Below are 22,564 nucleotides of genomic sequence, written 5' to 3' on the forward strand. Positions count from 1 at the left end.
GAGCTCTAAGCCTCCCTCCTGTGGTCCACAGCACCAGAATTCCTGATCTTGCTCCCTGGTTCTCGGTGGTCTTGGGTCATGTCCTTTGTCTGAGTCTCAGCTTCCCTGCCTAAAAAAGGGAGAAGTTGAACCAGTTGGCCTCTAAGGTGCTGTTCAACTTCCCAAACTTGACTTAGCCTTCCAAGGGACTCTTGGGGGGGGGTAGGAAACTAGAGAGAGAGCCTCATGGGAGACGCTGGTTTCGTGTCTTCTAACGCATGGCTCTGGCCTCGTGAATTCTTCTGCACCAAGTAAACAAAGAAGAAATAAGGGTTGATGACATCACCTATCTAGGGCATCTACCTTCAGCTCGTTTCTGTGGTGAGACACCACGCACGTTTAACTTCCTCTTCATACAGCACTGTGCATTTTATCAGCAAGCTACTGTGTCACCAGCCCTGCTGCTCCCAAGGCTTCATGCTGTGTCACCACGCTGCCAGTCCAGGGTGAGCCTTAGGGTAAGTGTTGCCATATGGGGTCTAGCCAGAACCCGATCTCACCCATTAGCTCAGCCATAGAGGCTGGCCACAGGAGGAGGAGGGGCCTTGGCGAACCTGGGACCTGAAAGCTTTCCTGAGGGTTCTGCTCTCAGACAAGCTCTTCTACCAGAGTAGGGAAACGACCCCAGCAGCTGCTGAAGAGCACAGAGACGAAGGAACTGCCTAGGCTCAGAAGGACAAGCAACAGGTAGCCTCTTCCCAGCCCTTGACTTCAGTAGCACTTAGGGGTCCTAAATGGAGCCCTGCTCTAGGCACTCAGTGAGCGAATAGACCTCAGAATATGGACTTCCTGGCTAGAAAGGACAAATTCAAGCCTCCCATTTGACAGATGAGGAAAATGAGGCCCAAGGAAGGGAAGTGACTTGATTTTCCTACCTCTCAGAGGACAAGAAGGAGAAAGACTCTGTTTGCATATTTTGGGGTGAAGAATCTGTGTGTTCCCAAAAAGTCTTTGTGCCAAACCATAGACAAGTGAGGGCTGGTTAACTAGTGATTTGGAGAAGTGAAATGCTAAGTTGTAGGTTTCTGCTGTGTGGGAGTCTATCAAGCAACATCACTGGGAGTGGAGTGTCATGGTGGTGATGGTGGTGGTGGTGTGTTAGTTCTAGAAGCGCTTTTTATTAGAGTGGAAAATTTCTAGGGCTTTTGTCCTCTGCCCCAGCTTGGGAAGCTATCTTGAGTTCTCTCTAGATCCAAATCTTTGAATGGTAGCACTTCTCAGGGCCTTAGCCAGGAACTTTACAGGGTGATTAAAAAAGAGGTTACCCCCGAAAGTGAGCTGTGCCCAGTCTGTCAGAAGCATGACCAGTTGGGAGAGAACAAGAACAGGTTTTGTTGTTGCCTCTGGGTGTAGCTATCTGATCATGAGGCATTAGAAAGTTTAAGTCACATTTCTTTTACATTATCCAAACCCCCACTAGGTATAATTTCTACCTCTATTATCTGCTTGTTTTGTTTTAACTTCTCAGTATATGGAGCCTGGTGTGACTGTTAGTGATAGAGGGGAAGCCAGAATGTTAGGATAGAGGATGACAGGAGATGTTGCTAGAAATGTAGCAAGCATCCACTGTGATAGCCTTTGCAACAGCTGGAAATATAGGCAAGCAAAAATTTCCAGTCCAGACAAGTGCAGTGTGGCTCCACCTTTCTGAGCCTCAGGGAGTTCCCTTTTGGGCTCACCTGGGAATGTTGCCCAACTCAAGTAGTATAGATGGCTGGAATGTCAAGCTACATGACTTCCAGGTGGAAGGCGGCATTTGAGGGGAAGTTTCTTCCAGGATTTCTCTGGCTACCTTTGAGAGATCACAACAACAGCTCTTGGCTCAAGGGATGCTCAGCTTGAATTTAGCCCAATGGCACAGAATAAAATGAATTTGTGGCAGAGCATAGTTTCCCAGAAGGCAGGGTTGAAACCTGGCATGTAGAAGGTCAAAGCTGAAGAGTACCTGACAGATCACTTGGTCCAGCTGAACTGTTCACCTTTTTTATATCATGGACCCCTTTGGCAGGTCACTGAAGCCTTGGGTATCCCTTCTCCAAATCATCTTACATGCACAAAATCAAATCTGAAAGATTACAAAAGAAACCTTACATGTCAAAATATAGTTATCAAAATATTTTTCAAAATAAGCCCCTAGACTCCAGGTTATTAAACCCTGATCTAGTCCAATTTCATCTTATTTGTAAAACACAGTTATTTTCAGATGAGGAACTTGTGGGTCAGAAAGGGGAAGTGACTTGTCTGCTGTCCTGCAGCGAGTTTAGGGCAAAGAGTCCCGATTTTCTGTCTTCCGGCTTGACATTCTTTCCATTATCCATCTTGGTTGTTTTCCAGGAGAGATGTCAGTGTGCCTGATCTGGCCATTGGCGGGAGGACAGATTTATTCTGGGATATTTATTCATCCCTGCCTGGTGCCACATGCTTCAGAATCATTGTAGAGCTAAGATGAGGGTCTTGGGAGCGGGAGAGAAAATAGTTCTTGGGGGGATGAAATTAAAGGGGACTAGAGGGCCCCTGAGGAGGCAGCCCTTTTTTTCGTGCAGATCACTTCTTTTCTCTAAGCCTCAGTGTCCTTTTCTGCAAAATGAGGGTGGGGATGAGAATCCCTTGTTCCCAGAGTTATTTTCCAAGGTCACTTTTAAAGCTAGGGAAACAGGAGTGATGACCAGGCCCAAGTCCTGAAGAACCCCAAACACATTCCTTAGAGGACATTAGACATTTTTTGTCCTACCGTCCCCCTATGAGAACAGAACGTCAGCTTCATGACCACAAGCAAACATTTTGCAAGTCATTTCTCTTTTTTTTTTTTTTTTTAAAGGAAAAAAGAGCTTTCAGCTACTCTAAAGGAAAGTAGCCCAGAAGTTCTAAAATCCACTTTGCAAGCTTGGAGGGTAGGGAGGGATTGAGGTACTTGCCTTTCAGCTGAGAGGTTTAACACCTCCTCCGTCTGGATTTCCTGGACCCAACTCATTAAAAACAAGTGCCACTGCTTCTGAGCATGAGAAACGACTGGATTGCCCCGAACCTGAGGGAGGCCCTTTTGTACTCGAGCACAAGTGCTTTCTGGAAGCTGAACTCCTTTTTGCTTTTGAGTATCTGGCAATTCTGACCTTAGGGAAAAGTCAGCTGGTCCTTGTTCCTAGTTCAGTAGACTTGGGTCCTGCCACTTTTGCTGTGTGACTCTGGGGGATGCGTGGCCATTTTCTTCTCTTTACCTAAATATCCTCTGGAAAATGAGGTGATTAAAGAGAGTGACCCCTATGGCTCCTTCTGGCTAGATGAAGAGAAAGCTCAAAGTTTAACTTGGATATTTAACTTCCTGGAAGTGGAAGCTGGGAGCCAGCAGTTAAAATCAATTATAAAGCTAAAAAAGGGTTTTTCTCTTAACTTATCATACACACCCGAATATGGTCTAGCCTTATAAGGTTTTTCCAGATTACTCTGTAATTGTGACTCCCTGCAGGGTTTATTTTGAAAAACGAAGGATCAGAGGCTCATAGATTGGGAGCTGCAAAGTCCCTCTGAAGTCAGAGAGGGAACCAGACTCCCCTGTGATCACAGAGGCCACAAGTGAGAGAGCCAGGAGGCTGACTCCCAAGTCGCTTCTGTCCTGGGACCTCACTTCCCCCCTGTTCAATGAGGAGGTTGAGCTCGCTGGTTTTGGAGGTCTTTTCCCATGAGAGGAAAATCGGACTCTTTGCCCTATCACTTAACTGTGTGTCCACAAGCAAGTAATACCCCTACCCTCAGGGTCCCTTTTGGCCTCATAGAAAAAAAGAGTGAAGAACTCCCTTTCTTGCTGTGGGGAAAGTAGGAGAAAAAGGGGGAGAGATTCTCCTATTGCCGCCTCCCCCCCCAACTGATAAAGTTGCTAAGTGTAAACTTCCAGAGAAAGGAAAGAGAAGGCACAACTCTCTGGCACACCTACTTGTTTCCTGTAACAAAAGACAGTTTAAGAACGAAAGTCCATATGCTCAGTTTTACTGACTGCTCAGTGATGGTAATTGTTTTAAGGGCATTAGGATTTAAAAAGAGGATGCACTGGAGAGGGCAATGCTTAATCCAGAGGAGTGAAGCTAAGCGGGAAGTTTCAAGCATTAGCAGGGGAGCACATTATGGTGCCACACAGGGATCAGCTGCAGTGAATACCAGCCCCAGCTTAGTTGCCAGGGAGGCCACAGGTCCTAAATTCAGTATCTCCGATTGGGAACCTGAAGCTATAGGCAACCTGGAAGAAAGTATGGAAGAACACTTGCAAGGGACTGCCTACCCCTCTGAAGCATCCTCCTACTCTGGAGGCAGCTGAGGCACACCAGGAAGAGCAGTAGACAAGAGTGAGAAGACATGAATTCAGATGTCCACAGGCCTCCCTGGGCCTCAGCATTCCTCTCTGTAAAAATAGGCCTTAGACTCCATGAGATTTATGATCCCTTCCAACTCTGATCTCTCCCAAGTCTTCCCACAGGCTCTTCCAGTCTTGACACAGCACTGACCCCTGGTGGCCTCTTGTTTCTAAAGCCTTCCTGCAGTTCAAGCTGCCAGCAAGTGATGGTCCCTTAACCATGAACCCAGAGAACTTTGGAGATGATATGAATCTTCCTCAAGACTAGAATAGGTCCATTATTTATGACAATTATAGGAGCACTGGTTTTTAGATCTAAGGATCTAGGATCGACTCCGCCCTCAGAGACCTCATTTTACTTTCTTGGGCATTTCCTCCTATGGAAAATGAGGGGATTGGGTTACATAGCTTCAGAGGTCCTTTTCTCACTCTAGTTCTATGTTCATTTCTCCAATGATTTATCATTTACGTAGCACTCTTCTCAGCAACTAGGGATCACTACCCTCATAGGAGAGATGGGGAAACCGAGGCTTGGAGGCACCAGGTACCTTGCTTTTGGTCACATCAAGGAATTGAAGCTTGTGTTTCCTTGGTGAGAGCATTGCCAAGATTTCATCAACCAAGTGTTAAAGCTTTTATTGAGACTTAGGCTTAGGGTCTACTTGATACTCTTCTGCTCTACCATTCTGCTTTTCTAAGGCCACAGGACCTTTCCTTGTAAAGACAGTGACCCCAGGTCTCTCTATGCCTAAAAAAAAACTAGTGGTTCCTTAATAAAATCACAAAGCGATTTTTGTGCCAGCACACTCAGATTTAGAAACTCTCTCTTCTGTGCCTGAGGAGTTTGCCTCCTAAATGTGATGTTTTGGTTGAGGGGGTATGCATGCACATCCACACCCAGTATCCATAGTATCATAGTACTTCTGGAGCTTCTCCATGAGGCTGAAGCTACCAGATAGTCAAAACAGGTGGTCTCAAAGACCCGATCTGCAGTGATTAGTCCATTTCTGTTCCACTTTGGCAATCTTGTATAGTAGGTAATGCAGGTATCATCATTCCCATTTGACAAAGGGACAAAGTGAGGCTCTGAAAAGGGAAATCTCTAGCCTGGGGCTCCACAGTGAATAACTCAGATATTCTAATTCCCAAAGCAGTGCTCTTCCCATGTATCCCTGTATCTTGCAGTCAGCATATTCCCATTGTCACCTGGTCTCTCAGCCTTTTATAATTCCCATTTTAAGATTTGGTCGGCCTCTGCTTTCCTTAGATAAGTAGTAGTTGATTTCCTAGAATGCAATAGCTGATGTGTTAAGTCCTCAAGCTCCCACAGGTCATGCGATCATGAGAGACCACTTGAAAGGCAGCAACAGACCCCTACTTTGAGAAATTGAGAAATAGGAGCTCAGAAGGGGGATGAGAATTTTACTTACAGCTAGAAAGTAGCAAAAACCAGGCCCGGAGTTAGGAAGATCTGAGTTGGAATCCAGCCTCAGATACTTATCAGCTCTGTAACCCTAAGGAAGTCATTTCACCTTGTTTGCCTCAGTTTCCTCCCCTGTAAAATGAACTGGAAAAGGCTCTTTCCAGGATCTTTGCCAGGAAAATCCCAAATGGAGTCACAGAGAGCCAGACATAACTGACCAACAACAGCTCTGTTACTCTGCTGTCCTGGGTACTCGTTTGAGTTTCTTTTAATTAATCATTAGTTACAATTCATTATTCATCATAATAGTGATGATGTGATAACACACCCCCCCTAGTGCTACACACTTTATAAAATACAAAGAAAGTGAGGGAAATAGTGTGGCATTCTTATCCTCATTAGATAGAGAAGCCAGATAGAAGGGGGAGAAATCACTAGCCCCTACAGAAATGGCTTGGGGGTTGGGAGGAAGGGGAAGAGGAAGCTTTCCCTCAGTGCTGAATTATTCCCAGCACTGGGTGCTGGATCTATAGAAGAAAGCAAAGCAAAGAGCTGGGCATTATTCTCTCTCTGAGTTCACAGGCTAGTTGAGGAAAGAAACACACAGAGGAAGCCCTCAGAAAACAATGGTGTGTGGCGCCCCTTGGCCCTGACTCTAAGTCTGGCTCGGCCCAGCTCAGTAAAGGGCAAGAATCCAGTGAAGGGGAAGGACTGGAGCCGTCAAGGGGAGGAACACTCCACTGAGGAGGGCCTCTTGTGTGTGGCCTTAGGCTAGCTGCTGAAATGAAGGATTGCTCCAGAGTCATGAGATGGCCTGGATGGTGAGGCTGTACTAAGGACACAAAAGGAGAACAGAAAGAAAGTTTGAAAGACTTGGATGGGAGATGTGATTCATTCAGCAAACACTGGCCTAAACCCAGACGGGAGCAAGGCTCTGGTCTCAAAGCAGGGGATACATAGGAGACAGATAGACACAGAGGCTGCTCTTAAACTGGAGGAGGTCGGGTCACAATAAGAAAAGAGGAACTTAAATCTCCACAGCAAGAGTTAAGGAGAGAACCAAAGTGTTCCAAGAAATCTGAGAAGGGGGTGATCACTTTCACCTGGTAGGGGCTGGGTGTTAGCAAGTAGGTTAGTGTGGGGAGGTATCCCCTAAACTAAACCTTGAAGGAAGGGGGAGACTTCACTCGATAGAAATGGCAGGGATGAAGAGATCAAAAGTATAGTGACTACTGTAATAGCCTTAGAGGGGTTATAAATAAAGGCCATCTAGTCCAATCCTTTGATTTTATGGAGGAGGAAACTGAGGCCAAGCGATGTTCAGGTTTGCTGTTGTTCTGTTGTTTTGCAGTTATGTCTGACTCTTTATAGCCTTATTTGGGGCTTTCTTGTGTACTCGAGATACCCGAGAGGTTTGCCATTTTCTTCTCCAGCTCTTTTTACAGATGAGGAAACTGAGGTTAACAGGACCCAGGGACTTTCCCAGGGTCATACAGTAAGTGCAGGAGGTTGGATTTAAACTCAGCAAGAAGAGTCTTCCTGACTCCCGGTTTGGTGCTCTTATCCACTGCAGTGCCACCTAGCTGTCCTAAAAGGCAGTAAGTGTCAGAGGTATGATTTTAAACCCATATCCTTTAACTCCAGAGATTGTGCTCTTGCCACTATACCATGCTCCCTCCTAAAGGGTCACAGTTATCCTGCCTACCTCTCTAATGTAGCCTTTCTCCAGAGAGGACGGGTTGAAAATACAGTTTGGATCACAGATTCACACATTAAGGGGAATAGAATAAGATCTGACTGAAAAGAGAGAAGCGAGTCATTTTGTGAAAAGTTTGGAATATCTCCTCCAGAAGTTTCTACTTTCTTCAGATGAAAATAGAACAGAACAGTACTTTAGGAAGAAGGCTCAGGCAGATTGTATTGGCAGGAAGAGAAGGGAAACCCTGCAATCAGGTGGCCCACTTGGGAAGGTGGCCATTACTGTAGTCTAGGTCCTGATGCCTGGTGGTGGCAGTGAGGGCAGGGGAGAGACTCCGTCAGCCTGGCCAAGCGATTAAAAGTAAGGAATGAGGAAGAGAGGAGAGCCAGAGAAGAAAAAGTGAAATTAGGATTTTGGTACTGCCTGGAGCAGTCAGAGAAGGCTGGGAGAACTGTCCCTTAAAGGACTGGCAGGATTTAGATAAGTCTAATAACTGTCAGCATGGGAGTTGGCTGAGGCCTTTGTGGTTAGATGAGGGTTTTGCAGATCTCCAGAAGGGACTGGACATTTTTGGGATGTTAATGTGAATCATTTTAAAAAATAGTCTGTTGGTGGTTTGGAGAGCAATTCACTTAGGGCAGGTGCGAATGGCTTTGTGGCTCATCAGACCATCAAATCTTATCTGTAGCCCAAAACACCTTCTGGGGCCCAGGCCTGGAAAAGAAGCAGTTGCTGGTTGAACACTGGCTGCAGATTAGGCGTGGGTGGTTCCCTCTCAGTCAGAACTGGTCTCAGGTGCAAATAGCTGCCCTGAGGCCTCCAGGCCATGGGGGGATGCTGAGGAACCTGCTGATTGGGGCTTTCTAAGGCCACAGGGGGAGCATGGCTCAAATACTGCTCTTGGAGTCATGCAGCTTAAGTTTCATCCTGTCTCAAACAGCCATGTGAGCTAAGGGTATGCTGGGGCCAGCTCTAACCTAGCAAGAGCTGACCATTACATTTTCAGTAAAAGCACTTATCTTAGAAATTACACATGAGAAAGTGATAGCAAAACGTTAATGATGTAGATCAAAGTTCAAAGTATGCTTTCACAGATATTCCTTCCCCCTCAGCTCAATATTTACCTGTACCCCCCAAAATGGGACCATGGCAAGTTTCTTAAATCTCTGAGCTTCAGTTACATATTTCTATAATGGTAAAGATAATGATAATGTTTACATTGCTGACCTCCTGAGACTGTTGCTTGCAAACTTTAAAATACTAGAGAAGAACGAATGAATTGTGATGGTTTCTGTCCTTTCCTGGAAGAGGAAATACTGGAACTGCACCTACTGTCCTTGGTGCTGACTCTGAGCTCAGGGGTCTGCCATCAAGAGGTCCCAATGTTGCCATGTTATTGAATCACAAAAGATCCTCAGAAATCCTGTACTCCAAGCTCTTCATTTTACATAGGTGTACTCTGACTCAGAGAGGGAAAGGGACCACACAGCTAGTCAGTGGTAAGGACTTACTAGCTAGTAACTAGTGACAGGACTCAAACCCAGCACTTTTGACTTACAAAGATGCATGCTCTCTCCATCTTTGTTCCTTTTTTCAGTTAGAAAGTGAGCTCCTTTAGATCAGGGACAATTTTCCCTCTTTTTTGTTCTACCTAGGACAATGTCATGGCACATAGAACGAGCTTAAGAAATATTTATTAAATTGCATAGAAAGCTGCAATTGGAGACATTCAGAATAAATTCTGTTTTCAATCTCTGGCTCAGTAGCTTCTAACCACAGGATTAGGGACTGAAATGCAAAACTTGGAGGGCCGCCATTTGCATGGGTTATCATTTGTCTTGGCCCCAGTTGCTTCTATATGCTGACTGCTACTTCTGTTTAACTCAGTGGGTTAGAACACAGCACTGATGATGATGAGGTCATGAGTTCAGACTTCATGTGAGCTGGTTAACCACAACAAATATCTGTTGAACACTTGATATTCAGCCTTGTTAGATGCTATGGGAGCCCCAAATAAAAGCAACGTCTTGCTTCTCAGGGATGTCTTAATCTAGTCAAGAAGATAAGTTTGTCACAATATTCGTGTTTCATTTATTTTTTGTGGGCTTCATCAGTGTAAGGAGGGAATTCCCAGTATAGAAATTCCCTCCCCTAAGGCAGCTTGGCTCTAACTTCTAACTTTAGGGAGCTTCATGGGACACTGGCAAGTTAAGCAATTGGGCCAGGACCACCCAGCCAGTGTGTTATGGACAGAACTTGAACCCAGGCCTTCCTGACTCCAAGAGAATCCCTCTACCCATTACATCAGATTCATAGCTGCCGTTTATATAGATCTTAGTGACTTAAAAAAAACATATAGTATTATTTCCAAAGCTCCTCAGAATGTCCCTGCGTTACCACTTGATGGTAATTATCCATATTTTATAGTTTAGGTATCTGAAGTTCAAAGAAGCCTCTTAACTTTAGAGTTAGAACTAGGATAGTGGACATAGCACCAAAATGGAGTCAGAGCCTAGAGCCCAGCTCTGCCATTTTCTTTGATTCATTCAACAAATACTTGTTTAAAAAAACCCTACTATATGCAAAGTACTGGTCTTGTAACTAGTGGAGTCTAGAGATCTAGATTTTACTGATGGTTCTGTCACTAATTAGATATGTGACCTTAAGGACATAGGTACTTAGTAAATATGTGTAGATTGGCTGAAAGGGAAATCACTTTCCTTCTCTGTGTCCTTTTATCCTCCAGTGTAAATTGAACAGTATTATCTCTAGGGTTACTTTCAGTTGAATGGGTCTATAGTAACCTATCCTCTGATTTCATGTAAGATAACAATACATTTTGCTGGAGATCAGTACACTGATATAACATATCTCAGAACAGCATGTCCTAACTACCTGATGAGTGAAGATCACTGTGGACTAGAGAAACCTAGGAAAGCTACATGGAAGAAGCAGGGTATATGCTGGATCCCTTCACCTGGGCAGCTCTTCTCACAAAGGATGAGATCCTACCTCTACTTGGACAAATGGTGGCCTTAAACATTGTAGACAGCTAGGAAGCCAAATGGCTGCTGACCAGACAATGCAGACTTCTGACCCTGTCCAGGCCCCTAACCAACCAAAACAAGAAACTTTGATACCTTTAGAAGCGGATCCTAAGGACTTCTAGATACTTAGCTATTAGTGTTGATAGCACTTGGAGACCTTTGACATGATGATTTCTCTCTGAAGGAAATGTCTGGCCCCATGTGATTTCTGATCTGATTATAATTCTGTTTCTCTGTCTTCTCCCAGCTTGATACTTAGCTGGAGAGGGAGAGTGAGGAGGCTCCTACATTGTTTTTTTTAGTCTATTGGGCTATATGCTGAGAGACTGGGACAACTGGTAAAGAAAAATTTCTGCAATAGTGATGGTTGATGTGGGGAAGGGGCTGTTTGTCAACTTCGCAGTTAAAGTGGCAACCTGCTGTCAGCCAAATAGTGCCCTACCCCCAGAGAGTCTGACTCACAAATGAGCAGGAATCTCAGTAAACAAGCAGTTATTTAGGGTCTACTGTGTGACAGTGTTTCAAGCATGGGAGTAATGAATACAAATGTCCCTGAGAAGTAGTCATTCATTTTCTGTTTGAACACTTCTAGTGGGTAGGTAGGAGGGGAGAGCCCACTTCCCTTAAAGGCAGCCCAATCCTCTTAAGTACTATTTTCATTTCTCACGTAGCAAATGGGTGCTCAGTGGTTGATGAGGATTGATTTAATGTAATTTAATTCAGTAAGTGCTATAGAATGCTGGCGAGCCACTTCCATTTTCCAACTATTCATTATTCTTTTATTTTCATCCAAAATATATTTTTTCCTTTTTAATAGCTTTTTATTTATGAGTTATATGCATGGGTAATTTCACAGCACTGACAACTGCCAAACTTTTTGTTCCAATTTTTCCCCTCCTTACCCCCACCTCCTCCCCTGGATGGCAGGATGACCAATACATGTTAAATATATTAAAGTATAAATTAAACACAAAATAAATATATATGTCCAAAGCATTATTTTGTTGTACAAAAAGAATCGGACTCTGAATATTGTACAATTAGCCTGTGAAGGAAATTTTTAAAATGCAGGTAGGCAAAAATATAGGGATTGGGAATTCAATGTAATGGTTCTTAGTCATCTCCCAGAGTTCTTTCGCTGGGCGTAGCTGGTTCAGTTCATTACTGCTCCGTTGGAAACGATTTGGTTCATCTCATTGCCGAAGATGGCCAGATGCATCAAAATTGATAATCATATAGTATTGTTGTTGAAGTATATAATGATCTCCTGGTCCTGCTCCTTTCACTCATCATGAGTTCATGTAAGTCTCTCCAGGCCTTTCTGAAATCATCTTGTTGGTCATTTCTTACCGAACAATAATATTCCATAATATTTATATACCACAATTTATTCAGCCATTCTCCAATTGATGGGCATCCACTCAGTTTCCAGTTTCTGGCCACTACAAAGAGGGCTGCCACCAGTCAAAAATATCATAGTGATGATCTCACCTAGTGGAGTCTTACATTAAGCTTTCTGCTGGCCCATCTTTCCCTCTGCAACTTCACACTGTTTTGAGAGCTGATACAACTTGTAATCTTTTACCAACTTCTTCTGTAATCTTTTTACAAAGGAGTTTACATGATGAACCAGTGTTGTCCTTAGAAACCTTATGTTCAACAAGGAGATCAAATGTTTGCTGAATGAGGTGCTTTCTAGCCTCTTCTGGTCTCTTCGTTGTGGGAATTTTTTATTAATCAAACCTTTTCTAAGAAATGCTGATAATTAAAATTTATGTCTTTACTTATCCATTTCACATTTTTCAGTCAAAAGTTTCTTTAAGTAGGTGGGAGGCATATTTTTTTTTTAGAATATTATCTTCTCATCTTTATCCTTTTGTTCAGTTTAATGTTAATATAGATCTTTGTTCTAACCAGTCAATGGTTTTATAACAACACAGGCACCTGATTCAGAAATAACTCCCATTTCAAAAACCAATTATTTCCTGTTTGACAGATGTAGTTAATTTTATTCTTTTTGTGATATTGTTTGGTATTTACTTGCTTTTTTATCCTTCTGTCTTTGAAAAAATATATTCATGGAATAGAGATTGCTATACAAACTTCAGATTTTTGCCTTCTTTAATTTCCTTATCCTGAATGTTATTTTCCAACTTATTTGTCACTGTTCTCATCTGTTCAGAGATTCATTTTGAAGTCACTGAGTATCGAGGTATATTGCTTTAGTTTGGAGGATTTTATCAAATCCTTCAAAAGTTCTCTATTTCTCCATCCTTTCTGAGAGATGTTGGCATGCAACTACAACTAATTATAATTTGAAATGGACCTCTTGTTTGCACATGAGGGAACCAGTTCTGTGTGCCAGCTCCTTCATTCCCCTCTGTGAGGTGAGCCTGTGGGTCATCTTTCCATTTAGCTGCAGTTTCCTTGCTTTTTCTGGTTACGTTGAGAGTAAGAAGAGAAATATTGTTGTGACTCAGTTTTTCTCATACTTAGAGGATCAACAATAATTAATATTTATATGTGGGTCAAAACCTATGAGATTCCTAGTATCTTCTGTCTCCCTTTTCACCATCTTGTCATTATCACTACAAAAGCAGGAGGGGGACACACAGGACTGAAATCCATTTTGTAATTTTCTTTGTTTCATGGCTAAATAATTCATTGCTGGATGCCAATCTGCTAGTGATAAATATCTCTGTACTTAGCTAAGTTGACTATCAGACAGCAGGTACCATGTCTTTCTGATGCCATGTCCATGGCCACTTCCATTTGATAGAATCTATCAGAGTTCCATTGTCATGGCCTCTAAGGACTCAGGGCCATCAACACACCCCAGTGAGGTATTGGAGGAGAAGTTTGTGGATATACCAGAGTTCCTCTTTCCCAGCAAACAATTATACCTGGCAGGTCATGAGAACGAGAATTGAGGGTGGGATGAGGCAAGGAATTCTTACCAGATCATGTACTTGACCTGCTCAACTTGGGAAGAAGGTAGAGTGACATAGATGTCTTAGAGAAAAAGTACTGAACTGGGAGTCAAGAAATCTGGTTCAAATCCCAGCTGTTCCAATAACCATCAACTTGGGTTAATCACATGATCTCTGTAAGGTCTGACTTTTCTCACATGCAGCATGATTTTAAGTTTCAAGAGTGAAGTTGGGCTTAGTGTGCTGATTAACACTTTGTTTGGCATTCTTCCATTTCCATGTGTTTGATTGCCCTATTTCTTGGGTGGCTTATTTGCTTGTTGAATTCCTGTCTACCTCTTAAAACCCAACTGCATGAAGCCTTCCCTTATTCCCCTGGTTAGCTAGGTTCTTCCCATTTGGATATCACATGGCATTTTGTTTTGTACTGATCATGGTGTGTGTGTGTGTGTGTGTGTGTGTGTGTGTGATATAGTTATCTGTATATGTGTCACATCTCCCAATTGAACTTTGAGCTCAGTGAAGGCAAAAGCATTGCCTTTCTCTTTCAGTACCCAGAACAAGGTTGTGCACACTTAAGTAGGCACTTAAGCAATTTTTTTCTTAAATGGTTGTTGAATGAATGCCCTTACATATATTTCTTTGGTCTCTGCAGGAATCACACCCAGTCTCTCTTTAATGAACACACATCCACAGACAAAATGGGCAACAATGGCACAAGCAATACAGTCAACAATTGCAGTAACACGAATGTAACGTTTCAGTACTCACTTTATGCAGCCACATATATTGTGATCTTCATCCCTGGCCTTTTGGCCAATAGTGTAGCCCTGTGGGTCTTGTGCCGCTTCATCAGCAAAAAGAACAAGGCCATCATCTTCATGATCAATATGTCTGTGGCTGATCTCGCCCACGTTCTCTCACTACCACTGCGAATCTATTACTACATTAACCACCACTGGCCCTTCCAGGAATTCCTGTGCCTTCTCTGTTTCTACCTGAAGTACCTCAACATGTATGCAAGTATCTGCTTCCTGACTTGCATTAGCCTGCAGCGATGCTTCTTCCTAATCAAACCTTTCAAGGCTCGAAACTGGAAGCGCAGGTATGATATGGCCATCAGTGCCACCATCTGGATTGTCGTTGGGACTGCCTGCTTGCCCTTTCCTATCCTGAGAAGTGTTAGCCTGACCAACAAGTCCCAATGCTTTGCTGACCTGGGATACAGGCAGATGCAGATGGCAGCCTCAGTGGCAGTGATCACATTGGCTGAGCTGGCTGGCTTTGTGGTTCCTGTTGTCATTATTACCTGGTGTACCTGGAAGACAGTGATATCTTTGCAGCATCCACGTATGACCTGTGAAGGGGACACTGAGAAGCAGAAAGCTCTTCGAATGGTCTTCATGTGTGCTGGAGTCTTCTTTATCTGTTTTATACCCTACCACATAAACTTCCTTTTTTATACCTTGGTGAAGGAAAAAGTTATCACTAGCTGTTCTATCATTCAAAGCACACTTTATTTCCACCCTTACTCCTTGTGCCTTGCAAGTCTGTGTTGCTGCTTAGATCCAATCCTGTATTACTTCACGACTTCTGAGTTCCGTGACCAACTCTCCCGCCATGGTAGTTCAGTGATCCGATCCCGGCTTATGAGTAGGGAGAGTGGCTCTTCAATGGTGAGCTGAGTAAGCCTATCTCCAAAACCTTGCTTTTCTCTCATAGCTTGCACCTAAAGCCAAAGTAATAACCAAATTGTAGATGGAATTACTGAATGCTTAGTATAGCGGCAATGTTCACAGAAGGAGGCAGAGATATTGTTTGTCTGAACTATTTTTGTTGTTCTGAAATTGAGGGCTCTTATTTACGAAAACAAGATTAAAGCCTGACATGTTTCGGATGGAAGAGAAAAGTTGTTGCCATCTTGCTGAAACTGTTTTCAGTAAATTGTCATAATTTCACTCAGTGTGTATATTCCTTTCTTAAAACATATTTTTTTCATTGTACATATTTCTTTTCTGTAGAAAAAAGCCCAAAAGCCTATCTTGAATTACTTTTTAGGAGCCAATGCTCTTTCCCTTCCTTTTATATAATGTGGATGAAAAAAGCCAGTCTCTTAGATGTGAGGATTCCATAAGCAAAGTGGAAAAAACAATAGATAAAATTTGGCCCCTAGTTCCTTTTTGGGGGGGGAAGAAAAAGGAGATTGGACCTTATCCCATCTCATCTAGTTGATACAATTCAGTGGATGAGAATCCAGTTCTTCACTTTGCCCATGAAGACACAGACCAAAACTGGGTCAACATATGTGAATATGACTTGAATGGTGTATTCCAGTTTGCCTGTGGTCATTGCACTGGTCCTTCTGGGAGTAGACCTGGTTCTTTGTCTCTTAGCTCACTCAAGACATACAGGCTTTTCAGATAACGTCCCATTCCGTAGCGCTCACAGATCTTGTCCTAAAGATTCAAGCAATCCCTTCCTTAAAAGGGATATCTCACTTTAAATATGGCCCATTAGGTATTTCATTAAATCATTGATACAACTACGGCCCAAAGGGTCAAGCTCATTAACCTGACTTGGGAAAAAGAAAAAGAAAAACTGATAATTTTAATTAAATCTGATATATCTCAGACTTAACTCTTTCACTCCACACACACATGCTTATTTGCATATAGTGAGGGGCCTATATAGTAAAGCTATTTGCTCAAGTATACTGGTACAACAGCAAAGGAGCCCAAGGAGAGAGGTATAGACAAATTAGTTTCTGACCAAAGAAGGCATGTGATAGGACTATAACTAATGAGATTTCATTTTTTTAAATATAATGTTATTGATCTCTTATTTTTTTTTTAAAATATTTCTTGATATACAAAGTGAAGTGCATTGTACATATTATTGTTGTTTAGTTCTGTTTGACTCTTTGTGATCCTGTAGACCATAGTATTTCAATACTGTGCAGAGAGTGTTCTTGGCACAGATGCTGGAGTATTTTTGACATCTCCTTCTCTAGTGCATTAAGGAAAACTGAAGTTAAATGATTTGTCCTAGAGTCAGATATGGAGTGAATGTCTGAGGCTGGTTGTAAACTCAAGACTGCTTGACTCTGGGCCCAGCATTCTATCTATTGAGTCACCTAGATGTCTCTACATTGCACATTATGCATACTTAATAAATGCTTTTTCATTCATTCATTCATTTGTATACTACTCTTCCTCTGGTAGTATTTTCCTTTGTTAAGAAGAAAAGGGCAAAGCAACATTCCTCATTTGTAATCTACCTGCCTGTACAAGGAGGGATTGATTTTCTGATGTGGATAAATACCCATAGAGAAGCTCCATAAGTGCTGTGGACAATATAATTGGCTTTGGAAAATGATTTTCATTTTGATTTATAAGGTCTGACATATTTATAAATATATCATGGGACCTTGAGCAAGTCACAACTTGCTTGGGTCTCAGTTTTCTCAAATAAAATGAAGGTATTGGACTAGGTGACTTCTAAAGTTGCTTCCACATGTAATGTAAATCTATGATTTTCTGGTTTCAACAACTTAGTCATTCTCGAAACCCCTTTGAAATGGCAAAGAGTGATATGGAGAACTTTTGACGATGATGAAAAACACTTTGGATTTTGTGGCTACAAGCTTTGAGTTTGTCTACCATTCAAGGCCAAATGTTTAGGGTTGGATTTTTTTTGACCCTGAAAAAAGGCAGCAGAGGATGGCTGATGCAGTAACTGAGGAAGCAAATACATATATTTTTAAAGAGATGTGTACCTTGCATTGCTTTATGGCACGAGACAGGCTTTCCTGGTTTCATTTCTCCAAGAACGTTTCAGTGGTATCTAGCATCCCCAAGATGCCCATCAACATCTCCCCCAAGAAGCTCTTCCAGAATTCCATCACGCTGTTATCATAGTCCCATCTTTTGACTGGTCAGAATAATAAGGCAGAAATTGTTAGGAAATATAGTAACAACTTTGTGCAGTGATGTATTATATTCAATCAATTATATGTTATTTTTAATGGTTGCTTTTTGGTTTGTACACGTTTTAGAAAGCTTTTTAATATTCAGTTTCAAGATACAACATGGTGTATATTTCATTAAATAGTTGATAAAGCACAATGTTTGTAGTCGTGCTTGTACATGTTGAGCATCAAGCCCGCTTTTGGTCAGGAGCATGACTTCCTTTTTGAAATACTGTTTATATGACTAAATAGATTAGTGTAATCCCTCAGAATCCTGCTAAATTAACTCACAGAGAATGGCACAATATTCCCTATTTGCAACTATTTTTAATTCAAGTCAATTTGATTCAATGAGCACTGATATCTTCATTATCATTAGTGTTAATATTATTTCAAAGCTACACAATCCTTTGAAGGAATCATTGTTGAGGAAATCACGAAAGCATATCATGAAAATCACATAACAAAAAGAAGATGTAATTCCCCCAGGATTGGTCATCATTAATATCTCCTTTTTAACTCAAGTATTTTGGTATATATGAACTTGTGCGTGCACACACACATCCCACAACCACACACACAAGCATATTGAAATATATAAATTTTGTAGGTTCATAGACCAAAACTCCTTCTTGACCTTTTGTTGTTTTGGACACTTAGAATGATTCCTTTTACCTTCAACTTTCCTATTCCTGTTTTCTCCTGGTTTTCTCGAGACCTGTCTGACTACTCTTCTTCAGTCTCTTTTGCTGGATCCTCATCCATGGCATCCCCTCTAAATGAGCTAAGTCACGAGGATCTCAAAAGACAGTACTTGCTCTCAAAGATCTCACAGTCAAATGGAGGAGACAACATGAAAACAAATTCATATGATCAATATATAAATAGGAGAAATTGGTGATAATTTCAAAAATATGAGGGATCAAGAAAAGTTTCTTGCAGAAAGTGGAATTTTAGCTAAGACTTGAAGGAAGCCAAAATTCAGAGACAAGGAGGGAGAACTTCCAGGCATGGGAAACAGCCAGTGACAATGCATTTATCTTCTCTTTCTGACTTCTCTGGCTTCTCTGAAATACTAGGTAAAATATCAAGTTGAAGAAGCTTTTTTCAATCTCCCTTAATGCTAGGTATCTTCCTTTTGTTGATTATCTCCAATTTATCCTGTACATATCTCGTTTACATATAGTTATTTGTTTGTAGTCATCCTCCAGTAGCCTGGGAGCCTCTCGAGAGCAGAGACTGTCTTTCTTTGTATCCCCAGTGCTTAGCACAGTTCCTGGCATGCTGTTTTTGTTCAGTCATTTTTCAGGTATGTCTGACTTTTTGTGACCCCATTTGGGATTTCCTTGACAAAAGATAATGCAGGGGTTTGCCATATCCTTCTCCAGCTCATTTTTACAAATGAGGAACTGAGGCAAACAAAGTTAAGTGATTTGTCCAGAGTCACATAGCCAGTAAATATCTGATGCTGGATTTGAACTGAGGAAGATGAGTCTTCCTGATTCCAGGTCCAGCACTTTATCCACTGTGCCACCTAGCTGTCCTAAGGAGAGACATGATAGTTAATAATCATAACTGTGAAGGTGAATGGGACAAGCTCACCCCAAAAAACAGAAACAGATGGTAGAATGGATTAAAAATCAGAATTCTACAATATGAAGTTTGCAAGGAAAACGCTTGAAGCAGAGAGATACAGACAGACAAAAGGTAGGGGCTGGGGTATGAAGTATTATGCTTCATCTGATATAAAAAAGGGAGGATAGCAATCATGATCTCAAAACAAAACAAAAGCAAAAAAACACAGATCTAATTGGAAGACATAAGCAGGGAAACTAGATTTTGCTGCCATAGATAGTGAAGTAATACCAATACTAAATATATATGCACCAAATGGTATAACATTCAGATTCTTTTTTTTTATTATACCTTTTTATTTACAAGATATATGCATGGGTAATTTTTCAGCATTGACAGTTGCAAAACCTTTTGTTATAATTTTCCCCCTCCTTCTCCCCACTCCCTCCCCCAGATGACAGGTAGACCAATACATGTTAAATATGTTAAAGTATATGTTAAATACAATATATATATATATTGTATTTAACATATACTTTCTATATATATCTATATATCTATACACATGTCCATATAGTTATTTTGCTGCACAAAAAGAATCGGACTTTGAAATAGTGTACAATTAACCTGTGAAGGAAATCGAAAATGCAGGCGGACAAAAATAAAGGGATTGGGGATTCTATGTAGTGGTTCATAGTCATCTCCCAGAGTTCTTTCGCTGTGTGTAGCTGGTTCAGTTCATTACTGTTCTATTGGAACTGATTTGGTTCATGTCATTGTTGAAGAGGGCCACGTCCATCAGAATTGATCATCATATAGTATTGTTGTTGAAGTATATAATGATCTCTTGGCCCTGCTCCTTTCACTCAGCATCAGTTCCTGTAAGTCTCTCCAGGCCTTTCTGAAATCATCTTGTTGGTCATTTCTTACCGAACAATAATATTCCATAACATTCATATACCACAATTTATTCAGCCATTCTCCAATTGAGGGGCATCCATTCAATTTCCAGTTTTTAGCCACTACAAAAAGGGCTGCCACAAACATTTTGGCACATACAGGTCCCTTTCCCTTCTTTTGTATTTCTTTGGGATATAAGCCCAGTAGTAGCACTGCTGGATCAAAGGGTATGTACAGTTTGGTAACTTTTTGAGCATAGTTCCAAATCGCTCTCCAAAATGGCTGCATGTATTTGCAATTCCACCAACAATGTATCAGTGTCCCAGTTTTCCCCTCCAACATTCCGTATTATCTTTCCCTGTCATTCTAACCAATCTGACAGGTGTGTAGTGGTATCTCAGAGTTGTCTTAATTTAGCATTCAGATTCTTAAAGAAAAAGTTAAATTATAGGAGGAAATAGTAAACAAACAACAACAAAAAAACCTATACCAATAGGGGACTTTATCCTTCCTCTTTAAGGACTACATGAATCTAACCCAAAAAATAAGAAAATGAGTAAAAGGACTTTTAGAAAACTTAAATATGATAGAACTTGGAAGGAAACTGAATGAGAATAGGAAGTAATATACTTTTCTCTTAGTGGTATAGGACTCCTACACAAAAACTGAGCATGTATTAGAGCATGTAAAACACAACCAAAGGCAGACATATTAAATGCATTCTTTTTAGATTGTGATTCAACAAAAATTACATTTAATAAAAAAGTTTAGAAAGATTAATTAATTAATTAAGTTTCAGCATCAGTATTTGACCTAACAGTATATAGCCTGAATTAATTTCTTTTTTTATTAAAGCTTTTTCTTTTCAAAATATATGCATAGATAATTTTCAATATCCACCTTTACAAAACCTTGTGTTCCAATTTTTTTTTCCCTTCCCTTCCTCCCACCCCCTTCCCTCGATGGCAAACAATCCAATATGTTAAACAGGTGCCCTGAATTAATTTCTTTTAAGTATAGACGAATTTGATCTCTTTGATGTTCAAGGAACTCTCCCATACCATAATTTGATGTTGTAGCACTCAGCTTTTCTTACAGTCCAACTCTCATAGCCATATATTGCTACTGGAAAAATCAGTTTTGACTCTACAGACCTTTGTTGGCAAGATGATATTTCTCTTTTTGATATGCTATCCAGATTTGCCATAGCTTTCCTTCCAAAGAGCAAATGTCTTTTAAATTTCATGGCTGCTATCATCATCTGCATTGATCTTTGAACCCAAGAACATTGCTTCCATTTCTTCTCCCTCTATTTGCCAAGAAGTGATGGTATCAGTTGCCAAGATCTTAGTTTTCTGATGTTAAGCTTCAAGCCAGCTTTTTTAAAAACTTTTTAAAATTTCAAAACATATGCATGGATAATTTTTTAACATTAACCTTTGCAAAACCTTGTGTTCCAATTTCCCCCCTTCTCCCCACCCCCTCTCCTAGATAGCAAGTAATCTAATATATGTTAAACGTGGTAAAATATATGTTAAATCTAACATATGCATACATATTTATACAGTTATCTTGCTGCACAAGAAAAATCAAATCAGAAAGGAAAAAAATGAGAAAGAAAATTAAATGCAAGCAAACAACAACAAAAAGAGTGAAAATGCTATGTTGTGATCCATACTCAGTTCTCACAGTCCTCTCTCTGGGTGTAAATGGCTCTCTTCATCACAAGACCATTGGAATTGATCTGAATCGTCTCATTGTTGAGAAGTGCCACGTTCATCAGAATTAATCATCATATAATATTGTTGTTGACATGTATAATGATCTCCTGGTTCTACTAATTTCACTTAGCATCAGTTCATGTAAGTCTCTCTAGGCTTCTCTGAAATCATCCTGTTGATCATTTCTTATAGAACAATAATGTTCCATAACATTTATATACCATAATTCATTCAGACATTCTCCAGCTGATGGGATCCACTCTTGTTTCCAGTTCCTTGCCACTACAAAAAGGCTGCTGTAAACATTTTTGCACATGTGAGTCCCTTTCCCTCCTTTAAGATCTCTTTGCGATATAAGCCTAGTAGAAACACCTCTGTATCAGAGGGTATGTATAGTTTTATAGCCCTGGCCCACATGTTTCATTAGTACTGGTATTATTTATGGTTGTCCTCCTTTATTCTCCCCTAGTGTATCGGACACCTTCCATCCTGAGAGGCTCATCTTTTATTTCCATCTCTTTTGTCATTTTAGTATTGTCCCTGGGGTTTTCTTGACAAAAATAGTGCAGTGGTTTACCATTTCCTTTTCTAGTGGATCACCTTTTGTCAGAATTCTCTAATATGACCTGTCTTGGGTAATCATACAAGGTATATACTTATAGTTTCATTGAACTACACAAACCCCTCCACTATGGCAAGGCATCCAGGATAAGTTGTGCACATGGATAGGCTAATCCAATATAATAAAAATGACAGTTTTACCTAAATTAATCTACTTATCCACGGGCATACCAAAGCAAATTTTATGGAGTTAGAAAAAAATAACAAAATTTGTCTGGAACAAAAGTTCAAGATCAAGGCAATCGATGAAAAAAAAATTGTGAAGGAAAGTGGCCTAGCAGTAACAGATCTCAAACCGTA

At 41.0% G+C, this 22,564-nt stretch overlaps 1 protein-coding gene across 2 annotated transcripts; it reads left to right on the plus strand.

The window, feature by feature from the left end:
* Nucleotides 1-375: 375 nt before the first annotated feature.
* LOC100914338 (putative P2Y purinoceptor 10) lies at nucleotides 376-15,438 on the plus strand. 2 transcript variants are annotated; one of them, XM_012553336.3, is made up of 2 exons: nucleotides 376-726; nucleotides 14,136-15,438. In XM_012553336.3, the coding sequence occupies exon 2, from the start codon at nucleotides 14,182-14,184 to the stop codon at nucleotides 15,163-15,165; it is 984 nt and encodes a 327-aa protein (XP_012408790.1). In that variant the 5' UTR covers nucleotides 376-726; nucleotides 14,136-14,181; the 3' UTR covers nucleotides 15,166-15,438. The 2 variants fall into 2 exon arrangements, with proteins under 2 accessions (XP_012408790.1, XP_012408789.1); XM_012553335.3 differs by having other exon boundaries at nucleotides 376-497.
* The last annotated feature ends 7,126 nt before the right edge of the window (nucleotides 15,439-22,564 follow it).

The sequence above is a fragment of the Sarcophilus harrisii genome, chromosome X, assembly GCF_902635505.1.
Source record: "Sarcophilus harrisii chromosome X, mSarHar1.11, whole genome shotgun sequence".
In the NCBI taxonomy this organism is placed as follows: domain Eukaryota; kingdom Metazoa; phylum Chordata; class Mammalia; order Dasyuromorphia; family Dasyuridae; genus Sarcophilus; species Sarcophilus harrisii.

What these genes read in the sequence shown, in the direction of transcription:
- LOC100914338 (XM_012553336.3), top strand. Translation starts at nt 14,182, where the DNA reads ATGGGCAACAATGGCACAAGCAATACAGTCAACAATTGCAGTAACACG.